Source organism: Vanacampus margaritifer, chromosome 10 (genome assembly GCF_051991255.1).
Source record: "Vanacampus margaritifer isolate UIUO_Vmar chromosome 10, RoL_Vmar_1.0, whole genome shotgun sequence".
Taxonomy (NCBI): domain Eukaryota; kingdom Metazoa; phylum Chordata; class Actinopteri; order Syngnathiformes; family Syngnathidae; genus Vanacampus; species Vanacampus margaritifer.
The window spans coordinates 15,852,427-15,878,420 of NC_135441.1; the positions used below are offsets into that span (position 1 = coordinate 15,852,427).

General features: G+C 42.2%; 2 protein-coding genes across 10 annotated transcripts in view; both read right to left on the reverse strand.

The window, feature by feature from the left end:
- LOC144058707 (protocadherin alpha-C2-like) overlaps positions 1-25,994 on the reverse strand; it is a 155,013-nt gene that overhangs the window by 114,129 nt on the left and 14,890 nt on the right. The window contains exon 1 of one of the 9 annotated variants that reach the window (XM_077577170.1): positions 23,143-25,589. The exons of 4 other annotated variants lie outside the window; for them this stretch is intronic. In XM_077577170.1, the coding sequence (XP_077433296.1) occupies positions 23,143-25,470 (2,328 nt within the window). In that variant the 5' untranslated portion in view covers positions 25,471-25,589. Of the gene's footprint in view, positions 1-474; positions 2,998-4,549; positions 7,074-7,833; positions 10,338-11,720; positions 14,256-23,142; positions 25,590-25,994 lie in introns of those variants that run through there. 4 more of the 9 variants (XM_077577157.1, XM_077577165.1, XM_077577163.1 and 1 more) reach the window with 4 other exon arrangements.
- On the reverse strand, positions 14,756-17,911 carry LOC144058714 (protocadherin alpha-8-like). The gene is made up of 2 exons (XM_077577175.1): positions 15,391-17,911; positions 14,756-14,996 (listed from the first exon to the last, which is right to left on the reverse strand). The coding sequence occupies exons 1-2, from the start codon at positions 17,731-17,733 to the stop codon at positions 14,988-14,990; spliced, it is 2,352 nt and encodes a 783-aa protein (XP_077433301.1). The 5' UTR covers positions 17,734-17,911; the 3' UTR covers positions 14,756-14,987.

Genomic DNA, 25,994 nt, shown 5'->3' on the forward strand with positions numbered 1-25,994 from the left:
GGCCTAGCCTATAATACTTAAAACAAACCTCCTCACTGATATAACCTTTCTAAATCAGGAGCTGCAAACAAAACTGTTTTTTTAAGGAGACATCTTGACAGCTTTTTTGCTGGATCTTAAATGTACCTAATGATGTGTATGTTATATTCACATTGAAAGTCTTGAGGGAGGCCATCATCCTCTGGACAAGAATAAATATCTCAACCAACCACTGAAATTAAATGAGTCACAGTCCAAGTCAGTATTTCTCTTTTCATACAGAATCACTGAGCACTGGCAGGACTTCAGAACCACAGACAGCACCAAACTCTCTGAGAGCTGAACTGAAACACCAAGTCAAACCACAACTTCAATATGATAACCACAACTGTCACAACTTTCACAGTGTTAGAATATGTGTCAAATTGGTTACAGTTCATTTAAGCAACGTTTTCTCACATGTTTAATACAATGTGGTAAGTCAGTGACTCTTACCTCCCCGGAAGTGTGTCTCCTGTCAGGGAGCACCAGAGTGTTGGCGTGGCTGCCGGGGACGATGGTGGACCCGATACTCATCCTGGGTCCAACTAACATGTAGCGTTTGTCTCCTGATCTGTACTGGATGCTGTGACACAGTGTGCCATCATAATTAGCGTCTTGTAGATATTTGGAAGTGTACTCCGTGGATTTGGAGCACTGCATGGCGATCAGCACGATGATGCTGATGACAAAAAGGAGCGAGACCGAGCCCAAAGTGATGATCAGATAAAAAGTCACATTGTCCTCCTCATTGTCCACTTTTGCTGCACTTTTGACATCGGAAGCTGCAAAAGCCTCTTTGGGCTCCACAAGTTTGACAGTCACAGTAGCTGTTGCCGAGAGCGAAACGTTGCCGTTGTCTTTGACCAGTATGAGCAGTCCATGCTCAGCCTCGTCTGTCTCCGTCAAGGAGCGAAGTGTTCGGATCTGGCCCGTATAGCGGTCCAAAGAAAACAGACTGTGGTGGGTGACTTGCTGCAGAGAAAACAGCAACCAGCCGTTATATCCGATATCGGCGTCATAGGCTCGGACTTTAGTCACTAAGTCTCCTGCTTTCATATTGCGGGGAATCTCCTCCACGCCTTCAGCCGAACCGTTGGAGCTGACTGGATACAGGATGACTGGAGCGTTGTCGTTCTGATCCAGAATGAACACGTTCACCGTCACGTTGCTGCTCAGTGGAGGACTTCCACCGTCGGTGGCCACAACTTGGAACTGAAAACTTTTCAGTGTCTCAAAGTCAAAACTTTTTAGTGCTGATATTTGTCCATTTTCACTATTTATACTTAAAAAAGACGACAATTTATTTTCATCTTTTCCATCTCTGGGAATATGATATGAAATCACAGCATTGTCATTGTCATCGCGATCAAAAGCTTTGACAGAAAAGATGGAGGCTCCTGCATTGTTGCCCTCGGCAACATAGAAAGTATAAGGACTGGATGAAAACTCTGGACTGTTATCGTTCACATCTGAAATGAAAACACTGATTGTCTTTTCAGATGAGAGTGCAGGTCGACCAGAGTCTCTTGCAACTACTGATATATCATATTTGAACTTTTTCTCTCTGTCCAGAAGTGATTTGGTCACTAAAGAATACATTTTGTCTTGTAATGATGGCGATAAAGCAAAAGGAACATCATCACCTATGGAGCAAATCACTTTCCCATTAAGGCCAGAGTCCAAGTCATTAACACTGATTAGGGCAACTGTAGTCCCAATTCTGGAATCTTCAGGAATGGAACTGGAAAATGACGTCACTTCAATTTCAGGTGCATTGTCATTAACATCAACTATCTTGATGATGACACTTTTTTCTGTTGTTAGAGGCACAGCACCTTTATCTGAAGCTTGAATTTCAATGTCAAAAATGTCATTCTTCTCATAGTCTATCAGGCCATTCACAACAATTTCACCTGTATTTGCATTAATGTCAAATAGGTTCAATATAATTTTATTATTCTTATTCAAAGAATAAATTACTTCTCCATTTGGGCCTTCATCTAAATCAGTTGCATTCACTTTTATGACAGTTGTTCCTATTGCAGCATTTTCATTGAGCATCACAGAATAAACATCTTTGGAGAAAACAGGTGCATTATCATTAACATCTAACACATTTATGGAAATATTCATTTCACCTGTTTTTGGAGGTTTTCCTCCATCCAGTGCAGTTAACACTAATGAATGACATTTTAATGACTCCCTGTCTAGAGACTTTTTAACAACCAATATGGGAATTTTGCCATCTTTACCTTTATCTTTAACTTCCAAGCGAAAATGATCATTCTCACTAAGTTTATATTGCTGAACAGCAAACTGACCACTGTCACCATCCTGAGAAGGCGATAGCTGAAATCTTGCTCCAGGTAACACTGACTCGTAAATTTCCAGCTTTGTTTCTTTCTCTGGGAAACTGGGAGAATGATCATTTACATCCATTACGTCCACTGCAACATAGTGGACCTCCAGCGGGTTTTCTAGCACGGTTTTAAGATTGATCAAACACGTACTACTTTGTGGACACTCCGTTTCCCTGTCGATCTTCCTGCTGACATAAAGGAGGCCGTCGGTCTGACTCACATGAAAAAGAGGCTCCGCAGTACTAGAAACAATCCGATACTTGCGCTCTTTCAGCGTATTTTTATCCAATCCGAGATCTTTTGCGGCATTTCCAACCACAGTTCCATCTTCGACTTCCTCGAAGATGGAGTATCTTAATTGCGCGGAAGTCACGCTGCACAAAAGCACCCCAGCCACGCACCCCAGCAAATAGCGTCCCACCCATTGCTGCGCTCCTCTTTGTTCCATGGCGATACGAAAAAACATCACTGGTCCATTGTCAGAAAATCAGCCTGACTTGTGAAAATAAAATACAAATGTATAGTGATGAAAATATTCCACCGCTAAACCATCCGCTTTAGAAATAAAAACAGCGAGACAATTGACACCAAATAAGCAGACATGGCGATCCCGCCAGCACGAATGATGTCAAGAGGTGGTGGATAGGAACAGCTCAATCTATGAAATCACGTGATTATTCAACGCATATGTGTCCTTACACTGACACCTAGAGATCAAAATTCTAACTACAAAATAGGCAGGGAAGAAAAGAGCGTCCTTTTCAAGCATACAAATTACATCAAATTCGTACAAATGTCGACTTCATTCTCCGCTATACGGAAACTGAAATGCATTAAAGACGCCTTTGATTTTAATAGCTGACAAAATACAAGTCCCTCTCACATTACACTCGTCTAATTTATTTACGTGATAACTTCCTCCCTCCATGATACAGAAAACGTGAAAGCTAGCAAAACAAACCGACATTTATTGTTGGAGCTCTGTGATAAGAAAAGTTACAAAACCATATCTCCATTCACAATTCACATATGAGGCGAATGAATATACAACATAGTCATAATACACCAGTCTTTTAACTATAAATTGCTATTAATTATTCAATGATACCGCCATGTTTCTGATAAGAGCCAAAGTTTTCACAAAAAGCAGGGCCTACTTGAACATGTTTCAGACCCATAGACAGCGGCAGAAGAAATTCTGTGGCCAAACATAAAACCTGTTTTTGATATTTCCCGACTGTAGCCCGTTTTATTTTTTAACAGAGAAAACCAAACACTGCTTTGTCAAACTATTTGAAATTAACTTGTCTTGTTTAAAAATAATTAAACGAAAACAAAAACAACATAATTTCCCTACATTATACATATTACTGTAATTAAATGGCATTCATGTTGTGAAATTTTGCAATGGAAAAAATGCCTAAAGAGATAAATAATGATACTATATGTCATAAAATCACAAAGTTGTCATTAAAAATAATAATCAAATGTTTTGCATGCAAAAGTATGCAATAATTTGTAGTGAAGGATTTGTTTGGTAATTTTGAGCATTTAGGGGGGGAAATTATATCTTAACTGCCGAGAAGTGTCGCTCCTGTCAGGGAGTATGAGCATAGGCATATTGGGCTATAGCTGATTTAAAAATATATATATATAGCCTATTAATACTTAAAACAAATCTCCTACACTGATATGACCTTTGAATCGTTCTAAATCAGGAGCTGCACTGTTGTATTTTAATGTGTTCAAGGAGACACCTTGACAGCTTTTCTGCTGTATCGTATTATATTAAAGGTACCTAATATGTGTATGTTAAGTTTATATCGAAAGTGTTGAGGGAGGCACAGCATCCTCTGGACGATAAGAAAGAATATGTCAACCAACTACAGTGCAAATAAATGAGTCACAGTCCAAGACAGTATTTCTCTTTTCATACAGAATTACTGAGCACTGGCAGGACTTCAGAACCACAGACAGCACCAAACTCTCTGAGAGCTGAACTGAAACACCAAGTCAAACAAATAGAAAAATTCCACCACAACTTCAATATGATAACCACAACTGTCACAACTTTCTCAGTGTTAGAATATGTGTCAAATTCGTTACAGTTCATTTAAGCAACATTTTCTCGCATGTGTAATATAATGTGGTAGGTCAGTGACTCTTACCTCCCCGGAAGTGTGTCTCCTGTCAGGGAGCACCAGAGTGTTGGCGTGGCTTCCCGGGACGATGGTGGACCCGATACTCATCCTGGGTCCAACTAACATATAGCGTTTGTCTCCTGATCTGTACTGGATGCTGTGACACAGTGTGCCATCATAATTAGCGTCTTGTAGATATTTGGAAGTGTACTCTGTGGATTTGGAGCACTGCATGGCGATCAGCACGATGATGCTGATGACAAAAAGGAGCGAGACCGAGCCCAAAGTGATGATGAGATAAAAAGTCACATTGTCCTCTTCATTGTCCACTTTTGCTGCACTTTTGACATCGGAAGCTGCAAAAGCCTCTTTGGGCTCCACAAGTTTGACAGTCACAGTAGCTGTTGCCGAGAGCGAAACGTTGCCGTTGTCTTTGACCAGTATGAGCAGTCCATGCTCAGCTTCGTCTGTCTCCGTCAAGGAGCGAAGTGTTCGGATCTGGCCCGTATAGCGGTCCAAAGAAAACAGACTGTGGTGGGTGACTTGCTGCAGAGAAAACAGCAACCAGCCGTTATATCCGATATCGGCGTCATAGGCTCGGACTTTAGTCACCAAGTCTCCTGCTTTCATATTGCGGGGAATTTCCTCCACGCCTTCAGCCGAACCGTTGGAGCTGACTGGATACAGGATGACTGGAGCGTTGTCGTTCTGATCCAGAATGAACACGTTCACCGTCACGTTGCTGCTCAGTGGAGGACTTCCCCCATCGGTGGCCACGACTTGGAACTGAAAACTTTTCAGTGTCTCAAAGTCAAAACTTTTTAACGCTATTACTTCCCCAGTCTCTGGGTTGATGTTTATAAATGACAACAATTTAGTGTCTGCACTTGCCTCTCTGATTATCTGATAAGACATGAGAGCATTGTCATTTTCATCCTTATCAGAAGCTTTTACAGAAAAAACGGAGGATCCTGGGAGGTTGTTTTCAGTGATATAAAATATATAAGGGTTTGATGAAAATTCGGGACTGTTGTCATTGACATCTGACACGACAACAGTAATGGTCTTTTCAGTTGAAAACACCGGCTCGTTTGTATCCTTTGCAGTGATGGTGACCTCATATTGAGAAATATGTTCCCTATCCAATAGGGACTTTGTGACTACAGAGTACATGTTCTGCTGTAAAGATGGCGATAAAGTAAAAGGAACATCTTGTTCGATGGCACAAAGCACTTTGCCATTAATTCCAGAATCTAAGTCACTGACGCTAATCAGAGCCACTGTGGTTCCTACTTTTGCATCCTCCCGAATGGAGTTAGAAAATGACGTCACTTCTATTTCGGGGGCGTTATCATTAACATCAATGATAGTTATCAAGACACTCTTGTCAGCTGTCAAAGGAGCTGTCCCTTTATCAGATGCATGTATATCAATTTCATAGCTTTGACTGTCCTCAAAATCAAGGTGGCCTATCACTTTAATTTCACCTGTGCTTGAGTCTATACTGAAAAGATCAATCACTTTTAAATCCACCTCCTTACCGAATGAATAGACTATTTCACTATTTGCACCATGGTCCAAATCAGTTGCATTCACCTGAATCACAACGGTGCCCACTGGCACATTTTCATTCAGTGAGGCAGAATAAACCTCTTTGTCAAACACAGGTGAGTTATCGTTCACATCGAGGACATCTACAATTATTTCTATGGAGCCTGACTTGGGGGGCTTCCCCCCGTCTACTGCTGTGAGACGGAGACGGTGTCTCCCGGCTGTCTCTCTGTCCAACTGCTTGAACAGGACTAAAAATGGAACTTTACGGTCCTCGCCTCGATCCTTCACCTCAACACGAAAATATTCATTTTGACTGAGCTTATATTGCTGAATGGCAAAGTGGCCAACATCGGGGTCTCGGGCCGCTTGGAGTTGGAACCGAGCACCTGGCATAGCCGACTCAGATATTTCAAGCTTTTTTTCTTTTTCTAGAAAAACAGGCGCGTGGTCGTTAATATCTAATATTTCCACCGCAACGTAGTGCACCTCGAGTGGATGTTCAAGCACTGTTTTCAGGTTGATCACACACGGGCTGATGCGCTCACACGCCTCCTCTCTGTCAACCCTCCTTGCCACATACAAGATGCCGTCGTCCAGGTTCATCTCCACAATGGGCTCAGTTGTGCCGGCCACGATGCGGTATCCTCGCCCTTTAAGCACGCCTTTATCCAGCCCTAAATCCTTCGCAATGTTCCCGACCACAGTTCCTTCTTGAACCTCCTCTGATATGGAATATCTGAGCTGTGCACATGCTCCATTGCACAAAATAAGCACTAAAGACAACCACCAGCGCCGCTCCCTCCTACCTCCGCATCGCCTTTGTTCCATGCCGTGTAGATGGCAAAAAATTATCCGTTCGATATGCAATGTCCTGGAAAAGACGAGTGTGTACTGGTGCTGAACGAGCCACAAAAATAGCTGTTACATTTAAAAATAAATAAATATTAATATTAGAATAAAGGAGTGATTCGCTAATCACGGCACTACACCGTGCAGGAAGCGTTTGAGAAATAACACGAACGAGATGGTCGGGTCTGAAATAAGACAGTGACGTAAAATAGTGCTTGACGCGGAGTTATAGCCTATTAGCCTATACTGACCCCTAGTGTCGATTAAACGTAACATACCACCCCAACATGCATAAGCAATTATGACAGGCTCAAATTCAATTATGTCCACAGACGTACGCAAATCTCGCCCGTTCCAAGTCACACACAGATAGAGATAGAGATACATGTTGTTGTTGTTTGTTGTTTTTTAAGAACAATGTTCTCTGAAACTAAAATACATCAATACAAAGTTAGAAACCATACTCATGTCCTACCCTGATGGTAGCAAAAATACACAAATGTACCCTCACGTAAGTTTAATAGGCCGACAAGGACATAACAATAGTCTGTTCTTTATTGTGAATTCGATTTTAGCTTTTTTTGTTGTTTGAAATAACTTTTCAGCACCATGGAGAGCAGCTATATGAAATGCCAATTTCCATTTACTCATCGATGAACCTATTTCTTGCACCTCAAGACGTACAGTATAGTGTACAGTATACAACAAGAAATATCTATAGCCAAAGATGTTCAAAACTACATGCTGTTGGAAATAAGGTTGTTGAAGAATTAGAATTATGCCACTTCCTAACCATGTTTATTTCAGCAACACACATCAACAGGTCTGCAAGGAGCATAAATTGATTTTGAATGTATAGAATGAATGAAACAATGCCATTAAAAACATTGCTGTTGAAAAAGCCTTACCTCCCCAGAGGTTTGTCTCCTGTCAGGGAGCACAAGCGTGTTGGCGTGGCTGCCCGGGACGATGGTGGACCCGATACTCATCCTGGGTCCAACTAACATGTAGCGTTTGTCTCCTGATCTGTACTGGATGCTGTGACACAGTGTGCCATCATAATTAGCGTCTTGTAGATATTTGGAAGTGTACTCTGTGGATTTGGAGCACTGCATGGCGATCAGCACGATGATGCTGATGACAAAAAGGAGCGAGACCGAGCCCAAAGTGATGATGAGATAAAAAGTCACATTGTCCTCCTCATTGTCCACTTTTGCTGCACTTTTGACATCGGAAGCTGCAAAAGCCTCTTTGGGCTCCACAAGTTTGACAGTCACAGTAGCTGTTGCCGAGAGCGAAACGTTGCCGTTGTCTTTGACCAGTATGAGCAGTCCATGCTCAGCCTCGTCCGTCTCCGTCAAGGAGCGAAGTGTTCGGATCTGGCCCGTATAGCGGTCCAAAGAAAACAGACTGTGGTGGGTGACTTGCTGCAGAGAAAAGAGCAACCAGCCGTTATATCCGATATCGGCGTCATAGGCTCGGACTTTAGTCACCAAGTCTCCTGCTTTCATATTTCGGGGAATCTCCTCCACGCCTTCAGCCGAACCGTTGGAGCTGACTGGATACAGGATGACTGGAGCGTTGTCGTTCTGATCCAGAATGAACACGTTCACCGTCACGTTGCTGCTCAGTGGAGGACTTCCACCGTCGGTGGCCATCACTTGGAACTGGAAACTTTTCAACGTCTCAAAGTCAAAACTTTTTAGTGCTGAAACTTCTCCGGTTTCACTATTAACATTCAAAAAGGAGGTCAGTAAATGCTCACTGCCTCTCTCTCTTAATATGTGATACTCAATCACAGCATTGCTACCCTCGTCATAGTCATGCGCTGTCACCGATAAAATAGAATTTCCAGGAGTGTTATTTTCATTAATGTAAAATATATATTTATTACGGGAGAATTCTGGACTGTTATCATTTACATCAGACACAACAATTTGTATGGTTTTGTCTGAGGATAAAGATGGCTCTCCTGCATCCTTAGCTAAAATTGTGACACTAAAATGTGACTGCTGTTCTCTATCTAAAAGTTGTTTTGTAACCAGAGAATACATATTATTCTGTAAAGATGGAGACAGCATGAACGGGACATTTGGACTAGTATGACACATAACTTTCCCATTTAGACCAGAATCTGAATCTTTCACACTTATTAAAGCGACGGTGGTCCCTGGTTTTACATCTTCTGGCAACGCGTTGGAAAATGACGTCACTTCAATGTCGGGGGCGTTGTCATTCACGTCAACGATGTGTATGATGACACTTTTGTCAGTAGACAGTGACGCCACTGCTTTATCGGACGCCTGTATGTCTATCTCATACCTGTTGCACTCTTCAAAATCTATCGGCCCCGCCACAGTGATCACCCCAGTCACGTGATTTAAATTAAAACGAGCTCTCGTTCGGGAATCCACGTCATTTCCAAAAGAATAAACAACTTCACCATTTGAGCCTTCGTCTAAATCAGTCGCGTTCACTCGCACCACTGTCGTCTCGAGAGGAGAATTCTCTTTTAGATAAACAGTGTATGACTCTTGAGTAAAAACTGGGGGGTTATCATTGACGTCAGACACCTCCACTATTATTGTCATGTTGCCAGATAGTGGAGGTTTCCCCCCATCGGTGGCTGTTAAAAATAACACGTGAATCTTGACGGATTCTCTGTCCAGGGACTTTTGGAGAACCAAACTGGGCGTTTTACGATCCTCGCCTCGATCTTTGACTTCTAAACGGAAGTGCTCGTTGGGGCTCAGCTTGTAGTGCTGGACGGACAGCGCCCCTGTGTCTGCGTCGCGCGCAGCCTGCAGCTGAAACCTCGCCCCCGGGAGCGCAGATTCAGAGATTTCTAATGTATTTTCCCGTTCCGGGAAGCTCGGTGCGTGGTCGTTTACGTCCACGACCTCCACCGCCACATAATGCACCTCGAGTGGGTTTTCCAGGACGGTTTTTAAATCGATCACACAAACCTTGCTGCGGTCACACACTTCCTCTCTGTCGATGTTGCCGTGCACATACAAGATGCCGTCGTCCTGATTCACTCGAAAAGGGGGCACCGCAGTGCCGTGCACAATGCGGTAGCCTCTGTCTTTCAGCGTGGCCCTGTCCAGACCCAAATCCTTTGCGATATTCCCAACAGCGGTACCTTCCTTTACTTCCTCTGAGATTGAATATCTCATTTGTCCTGACACCCGGCTGAAAATCAGCAGCATCATGCAGGAAGCCCACATTATCTGATGTCCTCTTTGTTCCATCACTGCACAGAGAAATGCGCTCCACGACAAATATCCTATACGCGTTTAAATAACAATACAGTTATGTGAAACTCGTTTCATCCGCAGCGCTGTAAACGAAAATAAGGCATTATGAGCTCCACTGTGTTGTGAATATGTTAGTCCAGAGAGGAAAAAAGGTTTGGTCAATTGTAGTGTGAGGCGAATGGGATGCGCCGTGTGATTTTTGTTTTCAGTGACGTCACGAAATGTACAACCTTTCGTTTTCCGCGGCGTTATACTGGCACCAAGTGATGTCCAATAGCACAGCATTTGTAGGCCTATTAGTAATTTGTTTTGACCGTAAATAAATTATCCCTATTGCTACTTATAAATGATAAGATACATATCAAATTTTAATAATGTTTTAAATATAATAATAATAATAATCCATTCATTTCATAACCGTTTATTCATCACAAGGGTCGCTAAATACTACTACTACTACTACTACTACTACTACTACTACTAATAATAATAATAATAATAATAATAATAATAATAATAATAATAATAATAATAATAATAATAATAATAATAATAATAATAATAATAATAATAATAATATTCCGCCTGCCTGTGCAGAGGACGTGAGATCGAGTCCGGGCTTCGGCCTTCCTGGGTGGAGTTTGCATGTTCTCCCCGTGCTTGTGTGGGTTTTCACCGGGTACTCCGGTTTCCTCCCACATTCCAAAGACATGCATGGCAGGTTAATTGAATACTCCAAATTGTCCATAGGTGTGATTGTGAGAATGGTTGTTCGTCTCTGTGTGCCCTGCAATTGTCTGGCAACCAGTTCAGGGTGTACCCCGCCTACTGCCCGAAGCCAGCTGGGATAGGCTCCAGCACCCCCGCGACCCTTGTGAGGAGAAGCGGTCAAGAAAATGGATGGATGGATAATAATAACAATAATAATAATTTATTTTACACAATAAATTCCTGTACAATTTTAAAATGTGCAAAACAAGCTATATTTGTGCTACGGAAATAATGACGGTGCAGGCATGGGGGAAGCGTAACTCAGTGGTAGAGTGGTCGTCTCCCAACCATGTGGTTGTTGAAGTGTCCTTGAGTAAGACGACGAACCTACGATTTGCTCCCATGGACTTGGCAGTGCTCTGCATGGCAGCAGTCAACCACTGGTGTATGAATGTGTGTGAATGCGTGCATGCGAGGCAGTGTAAAGCACTTTGGGCACCATATGATGTACATAGAAGGCTTTATAAAAAGCAGCCCATTTACCATTTAAATGTTACCAAAAAAAACAACCTCTAAATAACTGTCACTTGCATTGTTTAAAGTGGCTCACAAGATAAAATATTGGACTCTAGACAAAGTGTTCAACAACAATGAGCAAACCAATCCAAACCTTTGCTTGACCAAAGGAACCAGACAAATCTACCAATCATAGATTGCATCAATTCACCCAATTTTCACTCTTGAGTCCTCATACAACCACGTTTAATTGCATGGATGTGACGCATTCTGCTTTGGAAATCATTAAATAATCAACTAACTTATCTTACCTCCAAAGTGTGTTTCCTGTCAGGGAGCATCAGAGTGTTGGCGTGGCTGCCTGGGACAATGGTGGACCCGATACTCATCCTGGGTCCAACTAACATGTAGCGTTTGTCTCCTGATCTGTACTGGATGCTGTGGCACAGTGTGCCATCATAATTAGCGTCTTGTAGATATTTGGAAGTGTACTCTGTGGATTTGGAGCACTGCATGGCGATCAGCACGATGATGCTGATGACAAAAAGGAGCGAGACCGAGCCCAAAGTGATGATGAGATAAAAAGTCACATTGTCCTCCTCATTGTCCACTTTTGCTGCACTTTTGACATCGGAAGCTGCAAAAGCCTCTTTGGGCTCCACAAGTTTGACAGTCACAGTAGCTGTTGCCGAGAGCGAAACGTTGCCGTTGTCTTTGACCAGTATGAGCAGTCCATGCTCAGCCTCGTCTGTCTCCGTCAAGGAGCGAAGTGTTCGGATCTGGCCCGTATAGCGGTCCAAAGAAAACAGACTGTGGTGGGTGACTTGCTGCAGAGAAAACAGCAACCAGCCGTTATATCCGATATCGGCGTCATAGGCTCGGACTTTAGTCACCAAGTCTCCTGCTTTCATATTGCGGGGAATCTCCTCCACGCCTTCAGCCGAACCGTTGGAGCTGACTGGATACAGGATGACTGGAGCGTTATCGTTCTGATCCAGAATGAACACGTTCACCGTGACGTTACTGCTCAGTGGAGGACTTCCACCGTCGGTGGCCACCACTTGGAACTGGAAACTTTTCAGTGCCTCAAAGTCAAAACTTTTTAGTGCCAGAATTTCTCCCGTCTCAGAATTAATATTAAGAAATGATGTGTGCCCATTTTCCTTTCCTATGTTCCTCAAAATGTGATAAGAAATATGCGCATTTTCACCTTCGTCACGATCAGACGCTTTTACCGAAAATACAGAATCCCCTGGTTTATTATTTTCACTAACATAGAACGTGTAAGGGCTCAATAAAAATGCTGGGCTGTTATCGTTTGTATCTGATACAAAAACACTGATAATCTGCTTGGAGGTTAGAGCTGGTTCACCCGAGTCTTTGGCAATTATTGTTATATCGTATGTCTGCTTCTGCTCCCTGTCAAGCTGGGACTTTGTAACAACAGCAAACATGTTGTCCTGCATAGATGCAGTTAACATAAAAGGAGACTCTTCAGAAACATGACATATTATTTTGCCGTTAGGGCCCGAGTCTAAATCTGTAACACTGATGAGAGCTACTTTTGTCCCAGGGCGCGAGTCCTCGGAAACTGCACGAGACAAAGACGTAACTTCTATCTCCGGACGATTATCATTTGTGTCAATAATTTTAATAATTACACTTTTATCAGTTTTGAATGGAATCATTCCTTTATCTGATGCCTGGATGTCAATATCATAACTGTCTTGCTCCTCAAAATCAACATTCCCTTTAACAATAATCTCCCCAGTGACGGAATCAATGTTAAATAATTGTCTAATTTTATCCTTGACGTCACTTCCAAACGAATAAACAACTTCCCCATTGGAGCCAGAATCAGAGTCTGTAGCATTAACTTGAATAATGGTCGTGCCCACCGGGGCGTTCTCTTGCAGCATTGCAGAATAAGTCTCTTTAGTGAACACCGGCATGTTGTCATTCACGTCTAGAACCTCGATGAGGATTTCAACAGAGCCTGTTTTGGGGGGCGTACCCCCATCAATGGCTGTCAGCACCAGCTTGTGGTTGCGTTTGTTCTCTCTGTCAAGCTGCCTCTGCAACTGCAAAATAGGCGTTTTGCCGTCTCGCCCTCGATCTTTCACTTCCAAGCGGAAGTGGTCGTTTTGGCTGATTTTGTACTGTTGCACTGAGTTTATACCGCCGTCCGGGTCAAATGCATTTTGCAGCTGATATTTAGCACCTGGCAAAGCGGACTCGAATATTTCCAGCTTTTTTGTCTTTTCCGGGAACGTGGGGGCGTGGTCGTTTAAATCTATTATTTCCACTGTGATATAATGCACCTCCAGCGGGTTGTCGAGTACGATTTTAAGATTAATTAAACACGCGTTGCTCTCCTTACACACCTCCTCACGGTCAATCTTACGGTTCGCGTAAAGGGCCCCGTCGTTGTCATTTACCTTAAAGAGACGTTCACTCGAGCTGGACATAATGCGGAATCCCCTCTGCTTAATTGAAGATAGGTCTATTGCCAAATCCTTCGCAACATTCCCAACAAAAGTCCCCTCATTGAGTTCCTCGGATATGGAATATCTGAGCTGTGCGGAAGTAAAACGGACGCATAAAAACAACGCCAATATGCCGAGCAACGGCCGGCGCTCCCGTCCTCTTTGTTCCATGTTGTGCAGCCAAAATAGGAATCCAAGCATGTCCAAAATGTCCCCGTTTTTTTGCTAGAATATTTTCGTCATTACAGACAGAATAACAATGGCCCCATCACAGCTCCCTGTTCTGCATTTAAAATGCAAAAGAATGCAGAACTAACATGAAAAGATCACCGTGGGTTAGTCCGATTTTGTCAGCTGAATTCTCACCACCAGACTGAATATTGGATGGGCGGACTCTGCCTCTTTCAACGTTAAATATACCTTATATGGTCACATACTGCCACCACGTGGATATGACATTTGAATTTACATTTTAATTGCAGACAAATGCTCGCATTGGGCATATTGAGCTCCCCAAATATATGTAGCCCCTTAAAAACAAAATAGACCGCTATCAAACCTCTATCGCGCATTAGCCTACATTGTAAAGTGAATAAATAGCCTACCAAGCCAGCAGGACTTTGTATTGTGGTGAAGGAAACATGCTTTACATACAACTTTGCATAATGTATTCAAAAACAATTGCTTGTTCACTCATTGCTCATGGTGATATATAAGTGTATAGATATGCCACAACAATTCACAATAACGCAGGTTATGTACAAGATAGACAGAACCGCTACACTTTTACTATCACAGCAACGCCAGACCTTATTAATGATTATATAAAACATGTTTAATATTTCCAAACAAATTCAACTAATATATAAACCAAACATTCTGATCCACTAGCACGCAAACATAAACACTGCATCATTTTTTAGTAAACACACACACACGATCAAAACCATTAAAACGCTTGATGTATATTACTGAATTATTTTGAGGTAAATGCATGTCTCTGTAGGTTTCTCGACAGACTTGTTGAAACAAGAGCAGGAGTTTTCAGCACCATGGACAGCAACATTGCAGTTCCAACCAGCAGGAATGACTTCATCCTCTCTTCACCCATAAAAGGTATATGAAACCCATTAATGCTAATGCTAGAATGAATAAAAGTGTTTTTTTTTTGTTTTTTACTGTATTTCAAATCACACCAATACAAAAGTTTTCTAAACTTTTTGAGTATTTTATTAGTATATATTATAAATAATGTGTGCGATTTTGCGTTGGGAGATATCATATGGCCAAGGAAAGTTTATGCAATAGTCATTGAGCATGTGCATAAATGTTCATAAAATCTCAGTGTATAGTTTTCTCTTTTTCACTATATTTCTATAATCTCTGCTGTTGCGTAAACAAGTGATAAATTGATCGAATGTAAAAAAGCAAACAAAGACATCCTCAAACCAATACATTTTGTCATAAAGCCACATAAATTCAAAAGCTTCCTTACCTCCCCCGCAGTGTGTCTCCTGTCAGGGAGCACCAGAGTGTTGGCGTGGCTGCCCGGGACTATGGTGGACCCGATACTCATCCTGGGTCCAACTAACATGTAGCGTTTATCTCCTGATCTGTACTGGATGCTGTGACACAGTGTGCCATCATAATTAGCGTCTTGTAGATATTTGGAAGTGTACTCTGTGGATTTGGAGCACTGCATAGCGATCAGTACGATGATGCTGATGACAAAAAGGAGCGAGACCGAGCCCAAAGTGATGATCAGATAAAAAGTCACATTGTCCTCCTCATTGTCTACTTTTGCTGCACTTTTGACATCGGAAGCTGCAAAAGCCTCTTTAGGCTCCACAAGTTTGACAGTCACAGTAGCTGTTGCCGAGAGCGAAACGTTGCCGTTGTCTTTGACCAGTATGAGCAGTCCATGCTCAGCCTCGTCTGTCTCCGTCAAGGAGCGAAGTGTTCGGATCTGGCCCGTATAGCGGTCCAAAGAAAACAGACTGTGGTGGGTGACTTGCTGCAGAGAAAACAGCAACCAGCCGTTATATCCGATATCGGCGTCATAGGCTCGGACTTTAGTCACCAAGTCTCCTGCTTTCATATTGCGGGGAATCTCCTCCACGCCTTCAGCTGAACCGTTGGAGCTGACTGGATACAGGATGACTGGAGCGTTATCGTTCTGATCCAGAATAAACACGTTCACCGTCACGTTACTGCTCAGTGGAGGACTTCCACCATCGGTGGCCACCACTTGGAAATGGAAACTTTTCAGCGTCTCAAAGTCAAAACTTTTTAGTGCTGAGATCTGACCATTTTCTGAATTTATATTCAAAAAAGATGTTACGTCATTTTCAATCCCTGCTCTAATGATATTGTAAGAAATAGCTGCATTTTCATTCACATCGTTATCTGTTGCGCTAACAGAAAATACTGACTGTCCAGCAATATTATTTTCTGAAAGGTAAAAGTTAAGTGGATACTGGTGGAAATGTGGTTTATTATCATTCACATCTGATATTTGAATATTTAAAGTTTGAAAAGTTGACAAGGGAGGCTCACCACAGTCTGTGGCCGTTATGGTTATTTTGTAGTTTGATATTTCCTCCCTGTCTAAATATTCCTTAGTGACTACTAAGTAAATGTTTTCTTTGTAGGAAGGTTTTAGTTCAAATGGGACATCACTGGAAATCTGTGAAATAATTTTGCCATTCACACCAGAGTCTTTATCGGTCACACTAATGAGGGAAATAACTGTACCTAGTTTAGAATCTTCAGACACTTTACTTGACAGCGATGTCACTTCAATTTCAGGAGGGTTATCATTCACATCTTTTATTTTTACAATAACTCGACACCTCCCTGTTAAAGGAGGTTGCCCTTTATCAGATGCTTGAATATCAAGTTTATGAATTTCAGAGTCCTCAAAATCAACGGGACCTTTCAACTTAATAAGTCCACTTGACTTGTCTAGCTCAAAAATGTCATGAGCTTTATTTGAAGATTTGCCGAGGCTATATTCTATTTCACCATTTGCACCTTCATCGGGATCTGTGGCATTTACCCTTGTGACACTTACACCAACTAAAACATTTTCTTTTATTTCCACAGTATAAGTATCTAGACTAAAAGTTGGACGGTTATCATTACTGTCAAGAACAATAATTGTCACATTGAGTGTGCTTGATCTCTGTGGCTTCCCTCCATCGATTGCAGTAACAAAAAGCACATGCTTTCTATTCTGTTCCCTGTCTAATGGCCTTTTCAACACTAGAAATGGTATTTTCTCCTCGTCATTTTGGCTTATATCCAGTTCAAAATGTTCGTTAGCCGTTAAAGTGTATGTGCGCACAGAGTTCATTCCAGCATCTGGATCACGGGCTGCTTGAAGCTGGAAACGCGTCCCAGGAGACGATTGTTCGGCTATTTCAAATACCTGCTCTTTGTCCCCAAAATTCGGGGAATGATCGTTCACGTCAGTAACCTCCACGACGACGTGATGCATTTCCAGCGGGTTTTCAACCAGAATTTTTAGCTCCATGACGCACGCGCCGCTGCCCTCACAAAGCGCCTCTCTGTCGATTTTCCGACGGACCTCCAACGCACCATTTTCCGGCCTGACGTGGAAAAACGTCTCTTTCGATCCAGACACCACACGAAACTGTCGATCCACTAGAGAAGCTTTATCCAGGCCAAGATCCTTGGCGACATTTCCAACCAACGTGCCCTCTTTCACCTCCTCCGGAACGGAGTAACGAAGTTCAGCCCAAGCTCGTTCTCCCAAATATAAATGCAGAGATAAAACAAAAACCAGCCAGCGGCTGCAGCCTTTATCGTTCCGCATCGTTCAAATAAACCTTAAAAATATTAGGCTATTCCTCTCTTCTGATAGGAATAATCTGTCGTCCCTTTCACAGCAGTGTAAGCATTCCTCGTGGAAAGCACAAGCAGACCCTCCTGGTTCACATGCCTGTTCTAAATGGTGAGCTGTATCAAACAAAGGATGTTCCAAGGGTGGGACTGCGTCCATTTTGCCCTTGCTGATATTACAGTGACACCAAGCGGGAGGGAATATTACTAGCATAATTCATATAACGGCACAACCCGTTTAAAATGTTAATTTACAGCCACCAATCAAGTCCCGTGAAAACGAAGCTCATGTATTCATTGTAACAGACAGCATAGGCAGTAATCATTGACAAAATGTTTTTCCTTTATAGTCGTGGTACAACTTATTCTGCAGCCTTCCTCTGGTTGCAATGCGACGTTTATAATTTTAATCGCATGACTAAATTTCAGAACTTTCGAGAATAGCGTCAACGTGGTAGGCGTCATGTTTGGGTTCTGTTTTTCCTTGTGTGTCTCCCTTGGTCTTGTTAAGTGTAATCCTGCCCTTCCTCGTGTCAACCAATCAGTGCCCTCAGCCACTTGTGTCTTGGTGTGTCGTTAGTGTGTGTGCGTGTGTATTTAGGCTCCTGTCTCCCCTCTGTCAGCGTCGATTCATTGTCGCTTTCCTCCCGTCATGCTGCCAGTTTTTTGCCTTGTTGTCCTCACTTGCCATTTGGAGTTCGCTTTTGTTTTGTATCATTAAGTTCCTTTTTTTATATATATACATCACCACTGCCTCCTTGCCCTGCTTCCCTGTGTTTGGGTCCGCAAACACCACTACCCCCTGACAGCAGGCTAACTATTAACGTTGTATGTTGCTTTATTTATGATGGATGATTTTTTTTCATCATTAGGCCTATTTTTTTCAAAATTTAATTGCAAAGTGTTTAACTATAGCTTAATTGTCATTATTATTATTATTATTATTAGTAGTAGTAGTAGTAGTAGTAGTAGTAGTAGTGGTGGTATTGTTACTAATAATAATAAATTGTATTTTATTATAATCCTACATTCCAGTTTATTTGCAAAATTCTTAAATATTGCATTGCCTATATTTAATATTTTAGCAACAATTTTTTTATTATATTGCTTGTAAGGTCATTATTTAGTCAGCAGGGGAAGTGTGAACCTCTTACATTAAAGTGAAAGTATTTTCTATGGCCAGCAGAAGTTATTTCTACTTTTTAAAAATCAAAATTGCGTAATTCATTTGCTCAATTAAGTAAGCGAGTAAACGCCTCTTTCAAAAGGTCACCAAGATACATGAATTGACCCTTGACCAAAAAATGATGAATAATGTAATATGGTGAGAAACTAAAATGTTCAAGATTTAAGTAGGTAGAGAATGCAACCAATTTCAGCTAAATTGTATAATTCACTGCATGCCAATGTACTAAAAATAATTAGGCGTTTCAATTCGCCAACAGTAGCAAGAGGAAACATGTTTGATGTAAGTGTAATGTTGTAAGAGCTGAAGTTGTAAATTACAAAATTAGACAAAATATGCACCCTTAGGAAATATCATTACATTTGCCAGACCAGCATGAGCCCAGAAAAAAAAAACATAACAGTATAGCATCCAAAAGTCACACAACTAGATGTCAAAGTTCTTCTTACCTCCCCGGAAGTGTGTCTCCTATCAGGGAGCACCAGAGTGTTGGCGTGGCTACCTGGAACGATAGTGGACCCAATACTCATCCTGGGTCCAACTAACATGTAGCGTTTGTCTCCTGATCTGTACTGGATGCTGTGACACAGTGTGCCATCATAATTAGCGTCTTGTAGATATTTGGAAGTGTACTCTGTGGATTTGGAGCACTGCATGGCGATCAGCACGATGATGCTGATGACAAAAAGGAGCGAGACCGAGCCCAAAGTGATGATCAGATAAAAAGTCACATTGTCCTCCTCATTGTCCACTTTTGCTGCACTTTTGACATCGGAAGCTGCAAAAGCCTCTTTGGGCTCCACAAGTTTGACAGTCACAGTAGCTGTTGCCGAGAGCGAAACGTTGCCGTTGTCTTTGACCAGTATGAGCAGTCCATGCTCAGCCTCGTCTGTCTCCGTCAAGGAGCGAAGTGTTCGGATCTGGCCCGTATAGCGGTCCAAAGAAAACAGACTGTGGTGGGTGACTTGCTGCAGAGAAAACAGCAACCAGCCGTTATATCCGATATCGGCGTCATAGGCTCGGACTTTAGTCACCAAGTCTCCTGCTTTCATATTGCGGGGAATCTCCTCCACGCCTTCAGCCGAACCGTTGGAGCTGACTGGATACAGGATGACTGGAGCGTTGTCATTCTGATCCAGAATGAACACGTTCACTGTCACGTTGCTGCTGAGTGGAGGACTTCCACCGTCGGTGGCAACCACTTGGAACTGGAAACTTTTCAGCGTCTCAAAGTCGAAACTTTTTAACGCTGATATTTGTCCATTTTCAGAATTGACATTCAGGAAAGATGTGATGTCAGTATGACCGCCCTGTCTGACAATATAATATGACACTGCAGCATTGTCGTCTAAGTCTTTATCAAAAGCATTGACTGAAAAAAACGAAGCACCAGGTTCATTATTTTCTGTCAGATATAATTCTAAAGGATTTTGTGGGAATTCTGGGATGTTGTCATTCACATCTTTTACTTGGATGCCTACAGTTTTTAATGTGGAAAGGGCAGGTTCACCACAGTCAGTAGCTGTGATTGAAATGTCATAATTTGATTTTGTTTCTCTGTCTAAAGCGTCTTTTGTCACTAAGGAATACATATTTTCCTTGAATGATGGCTTTAATTCAAACGGTACATTTTCTGTTAGACTGCAGATAACTTTCCCATTCGGGCCCGAATCAATATCAGTGATACTGATGAGAGCAATCACAGTCCCACGTTTTGCATCTTCTGGGACCATGTTACTAATGGATGTCACTTCGATCTCGGGTTTATTATCATTCACATCTTGAATCTTTATGATGACTCTGCAATCTGTTGTCATGGGAGGCTGACCTTTGTCGGAGGCCTGCACATCCAACTTGAAAACATTATAAGTCTCAAAGTCAGTTTGCCCATTAACTCGAATTTCTCCCAATTTTTTGTCCAGACTGAAAAGATGCATCACCTCTGGATTCATGTCCCCCCCAAATTCATATTCCACCTCCCCATTTGCTCCCTCATCCAGATCAGTAGCTTGCACTTTTATGACAGAGGTGCCTAATGCAGAATTTTCTTGCAAATCTACAGAATAAACCTCTTTCGAGAAAATGGGTCTGTTATCATTATTATCTAGAACCCGTATGGTCACATTTATGGTTCCAGATTTTGATGGTGTCCCTCCATCTACAGCAGACAAAATCAGGCTATGATTTTTTTTCTGCTCCCTGTCTAGCTGCCTTTGCAACACTAAAAAGGGGATTTTATCTTCACCCCTTTCCCGAATTTCAAGTTGAAAATGGTCGCTCTGACTCAGTTTATAACGCTGGATTGAATTAATTCCAACATCTGGGTCTTTTGCGCCTGGTAATTGAAACCGTGCACCGGACAAAATATTTTCTGCTATTTCTATTATTTTCCCCTTTTCTGTAAAGCTCGGTGCGTGGTCGTTGGCATCTATCACTTCCACGGAGACATAATGAATCTCCAGCGGGTTCTCAACAACAATTTTGAGATCCATCACACAGACAGCATTCCTGTCGCACAGCTGCTCGCGATCGAGGCGTTTATGCACCAACAGAAGCCCATTGTTCGGGTTTACCTCAAACAGCGCGTCCTGTGCGCTGGTCACAATGCGAAACCTCCTGCTCGTTAAAGTGCCGACGTCCAGGCCCAAATCCTTTGCAACATTTCCAACAGCTGATCCAACCTTAACCTCTTCTGGAACCGAATATTTCAGCTGGGCTGAAACCAGCTCCCCGTAACAAAGCAGGAGGGAAAAAAACACAGGGCGCGTCCAATACATATTTATCCGTCTTCTTCCTTATCCGCGTAAGTAACAATTTAAAACACCATAACTGGATAGCAATGAATATTTCCTATACTGTGGTAAGAAATAAAGAAACACGCTCGGACGGAGGAAGCTCTTCGAGAACTCGAGCGATTGTGTTCTTTGTAGTCCAGCAATGACGCTCCTTTACTGTTAAAGAACATTTTTTAATGCGCCATCCACGTTTAAACACTGACACCTAGTGGACTATCAAGCTTGATGTTATATCGGTGTGGTACTGTGCTGAAGAAAGCTGATGAAAGCAGTTGGGAGCAGGTGTTAAATGGCCACCTGAAGACTTGGGGTGGGGAGTGTAGTTTAAATGTGTGACCGCTAATTTCCCATCAGTCTATTTCCTACATTTTGCTTGCACATTAAGGACTACACAAGGCTACTGTTTGTGTTTTAAGTCCTCACTTAAAAAAAGAGTATTCGAGCAACATGTTTTTCCTCATGTTTTAAAACTGTATTGTTAAACTTGCTGCTGGCTACTTGTGTGCACTACAACAATTGGGGGAAAGGCAACAGCTCGCAACAGCATATTGGCAAAAAAAAAAAAAAGAACTCTGAAGTAGTTAATTTTTGGAACAGAGAACTTAGTTACAAAATATGTTGAATTATGAAATACGAACTGAAAGTGCATATTAAAATGTGTTAACTGACCTTTGAACTATAGCTAGTGTAGAGAATGAACTTTCCCAGCACTCCTGCATTTTCGATCACATGGATTCACTGGCCAGTGGCCACTGAAAAGTTCAGCACCTTGGACAGCGCCAGGTCTTGAAACGACTGACTCAATTCAGCATTGTCACAACTAGTTTGACTAACAAAGGCACATCTTCTTTAAGTCCAAAATAACCAATCGAATATGTTTATTTGGCAATGTTAAAATGTGTCTGATTAGTATGGCTATATTTGTGTTCTTTGTTTATGGGTTAATGTCCATTGCATAAAAAAAAAAACATTTAGTGTTGTGTGTATGTTTTCTGAATCAGCGATTCTCAACTGGTGGGTCATGAACCCATTTTTTTGTGGGTCGAAGAGAGTAACTAAAAAAAAAATATAGGAAAAAAATAAAAATAATATACAACAGAACAATTGTTTTCTGATTATTTCAGTACTATATAGAGGAACATATTAGGTAAGTGCCAGTCATAAAAATGAATTGAAAAAAATATAGTGAAGCTCAACATTTGGATCGCGGGCGTCAGAGCGAACAATTCTGCTGATGTAGGTAAGTTCATTTTAAACGTTCATTGGGTTGCAACCTTGCAACAACAGGAAAATGCGAGCACCAGGGTGACAACATTTGAGAACCACCTTTCTAAATTTAGCTAAGCATTTGTGTTTCGGTGTGAGTTTTTCAGTAAAAATGAAAATGCAGGTTTTGCCTTACCTCCCCGGAAGTGTGTCTCCTGTCAGGGAGCACCAGAGTGTTGGCGTGGCTGCCGGGAACAATGGTGGACCCGATACTCATCCTGGGTCCAACTAACATGTAGCGTTTGTCTCCTGATCTGTACTGGATGCTGTGACACAGTGTGCCATCATAATTAGCGTCTTGTAGATATTTGGAAGTGTACTCTGTGGATTTGGAGCACTGCATAGCGATCAGCACGATGATGCTGATGACAAAAAGGAGCGAGACTGAGCCCAAAGTGATGATCAGATAAAAAGTCACATTGTCCTCCTCAGTGTCCACTTTTGCTGCACTTTTGACATCGGAAGCTGCAAAAGCCTCTTTGGGCTCCACAAGTTTGACAGTCACAGTAGCTGTTGCCGAGAGCGAAACGTTGCCGTTGTCTTTGACCAGTATGAGCAGTCCATGCTCAGCCTCGTCTGTCTCCGTCAAGGAGCGAAGTGTTCGGATCTGGCCCGTATAGCGGTCCAAAGAAAACAGACTGTGGTGGGTGACTTGCTGCAGAGAAAACAGCAACCAGCCGTTATATCCGATATCGGCGTCAACGGCTCGGACTTTAGTCACCAAGTCTCCTGCTTTCATATTGCGGGGAATCTCCTCCACGCCTTCAGCCGAACCGTTGGAGCTGACTGGATACAGGATGACTGGAGCGTTGTCGTTCTGATCCAGAATGAACACGTTCACCGTCACGTTGCTGCTCAGTGGAGGACTTCCACCGTCGGTGGCCACCACTTGGAACTGGAAGCTTTTCAGCCTCTCAAAGTCAAAACTCCTTAAAGCTGATATTTGTCCATTTTCAGAATTTATATTTAGGAAAGACATGATGTCATTGAGCCGTCCCTCTCTCACAATATGATATGAAATAGCTGCATTCTCATTTATATCTTTGTCTGTTGCACTTACACGGAAAATTGAATTCCCAGCCACATTGTTCTCTGGTAAATAAAACTCAAGGGGGTTCTGTTCAAAGTGTGGGCTGTTGTCGTTCACATCTGATATCTGAATATTGAGAGATTTGACAGCTGATAAAGGAGGCTCTCCACAGTCGGTGGCTTTTATTGTGATTTCATAATGAGACACTTCCTCTCTGTCCAAATATTCTTTAGTCACCACTGAAAATATGTTTTCTTTGTAGGATGGTTTTAATTCGAAAGGGACAGCATTTGTTATTGTGGAAATAATTTTGCCATTAACACCCGAGTCTTTATCTTTCACACTAATAAGCGAAATAACTGTACCGGGTTTTATATCTTCGGGAACTATATTAGACAGTGACGTCACTTCTATTTCCGGAGCATTATCATTTATGTCTCGTATCTTTATAATGACTCTACACTCCCCTGTCAGGGGTGGTGTTCCTCTGTCTGATGCTTCAATATCTAGTTTATATACGTCATTTTCTTCAAAGTCCACTTTTCCCTTTACTCTAATCACACCTGTCGATTTTTCCACTTCAAAAACACTGTAAACATTTTTCTTCAATGTCTTTGCAAGCCTGTATTCAATTTCCCCGTTAATGCCTTCATCTGGGTCTGTGCCGTTTATTTTAAATACTGAAGTGCCAATCTGAATATTTTCTGCTATTGTAATTTGGTAAATATCCTGACTGAAAATTGGTCTATTGTCATTGCTGTCGAGGACAATAATAGACACATTCAGAGCGCCCGACCGGGGAGGTTTCCCTCCATCCACCGCCGTGACCAGCAACGAGTGTTTTGTCTTTTGTTCCCTGTCCAGAATTTTTTTCAGCACCAAAAATGGAATTTTATCCTCATCGCTCTGGCGGACATCTACTTCAAAATGCTCATTTGACGTCAACGTGTATGCGCGGATGGAATTCATCCCTGCGTCCGGATCATGCGCTGCATGCAGCTGAAATCTTTTCCCAGGCAACGTGTGCTCCGCTATTTCAAACGTTTGCTCTTTCTCAATAAAAACGGGGGAGTGGTCGTTCACATCTGTGATTTCTATAACGACATAATGTATTTCCAACGGGCTTTCTACGATTACTTTGAGCTCAAAGAGGCAGGCGCCGCTGCCCTGGCAGGAGTCATCTCTGTCTATTCTCTTGCTCACGTACAACACCCCATTGTGCTGGTTTACCTCAAAAAAGGCCTCATTCGATTCGGAAACCACTCGGAACCGTCGATCAACCAGAGAGCTGATATCAAGGCCCAGATCCTTTGCAATATTCCCCACGGCAGTTCCATCTTTAACCTCCTCGGGAATGGAATAGCGAATTTCCGACAAAGCCCTTTTCCACAGCAGCAGAAGCAAAGCAAAATGAAAAAGAACATGGGCCGCCATCTCCCCACAACAGCAACATGCAGCTACACAAAATCGTAGAGGTGTTTTTTTTTAAATCCAAGTCATTTTTGTGTCAATTTTTACGCTGCTCCAACACGATGTACACGTCACGGACGACCTCAGTCTAAATGCCGACTGAGATTTTGTCAAGCTCAAACAAAAGATGTAGGTAATCATGGGGAGGGGCCGTTATGTCCATGATTTTTAATGTTACACTGACACCAAGAGGAAAAACAAAGCCGTTGACAATTTCGTTTGGAAAAAAAATATATAACAAATAGCCTACAAATAGTCCTAAATTGTCCAATAAAAAAAAAAATTTCCTATTTCAAACACCCGACCCAGTAGGCCTAAGTCAGTAATTATATTCATTAAGAGCTTAAACAACATGATGAAGTTCAAATAGAGCAACACACCACATTTTAATACTGTGATATTAAACTACGCGCCCCTGCAAAATGCGCCTTACTCAATTGCGCACTGACTACATTTGGCCGCCACTGTGGTGAGTCAAGTCAATCGGG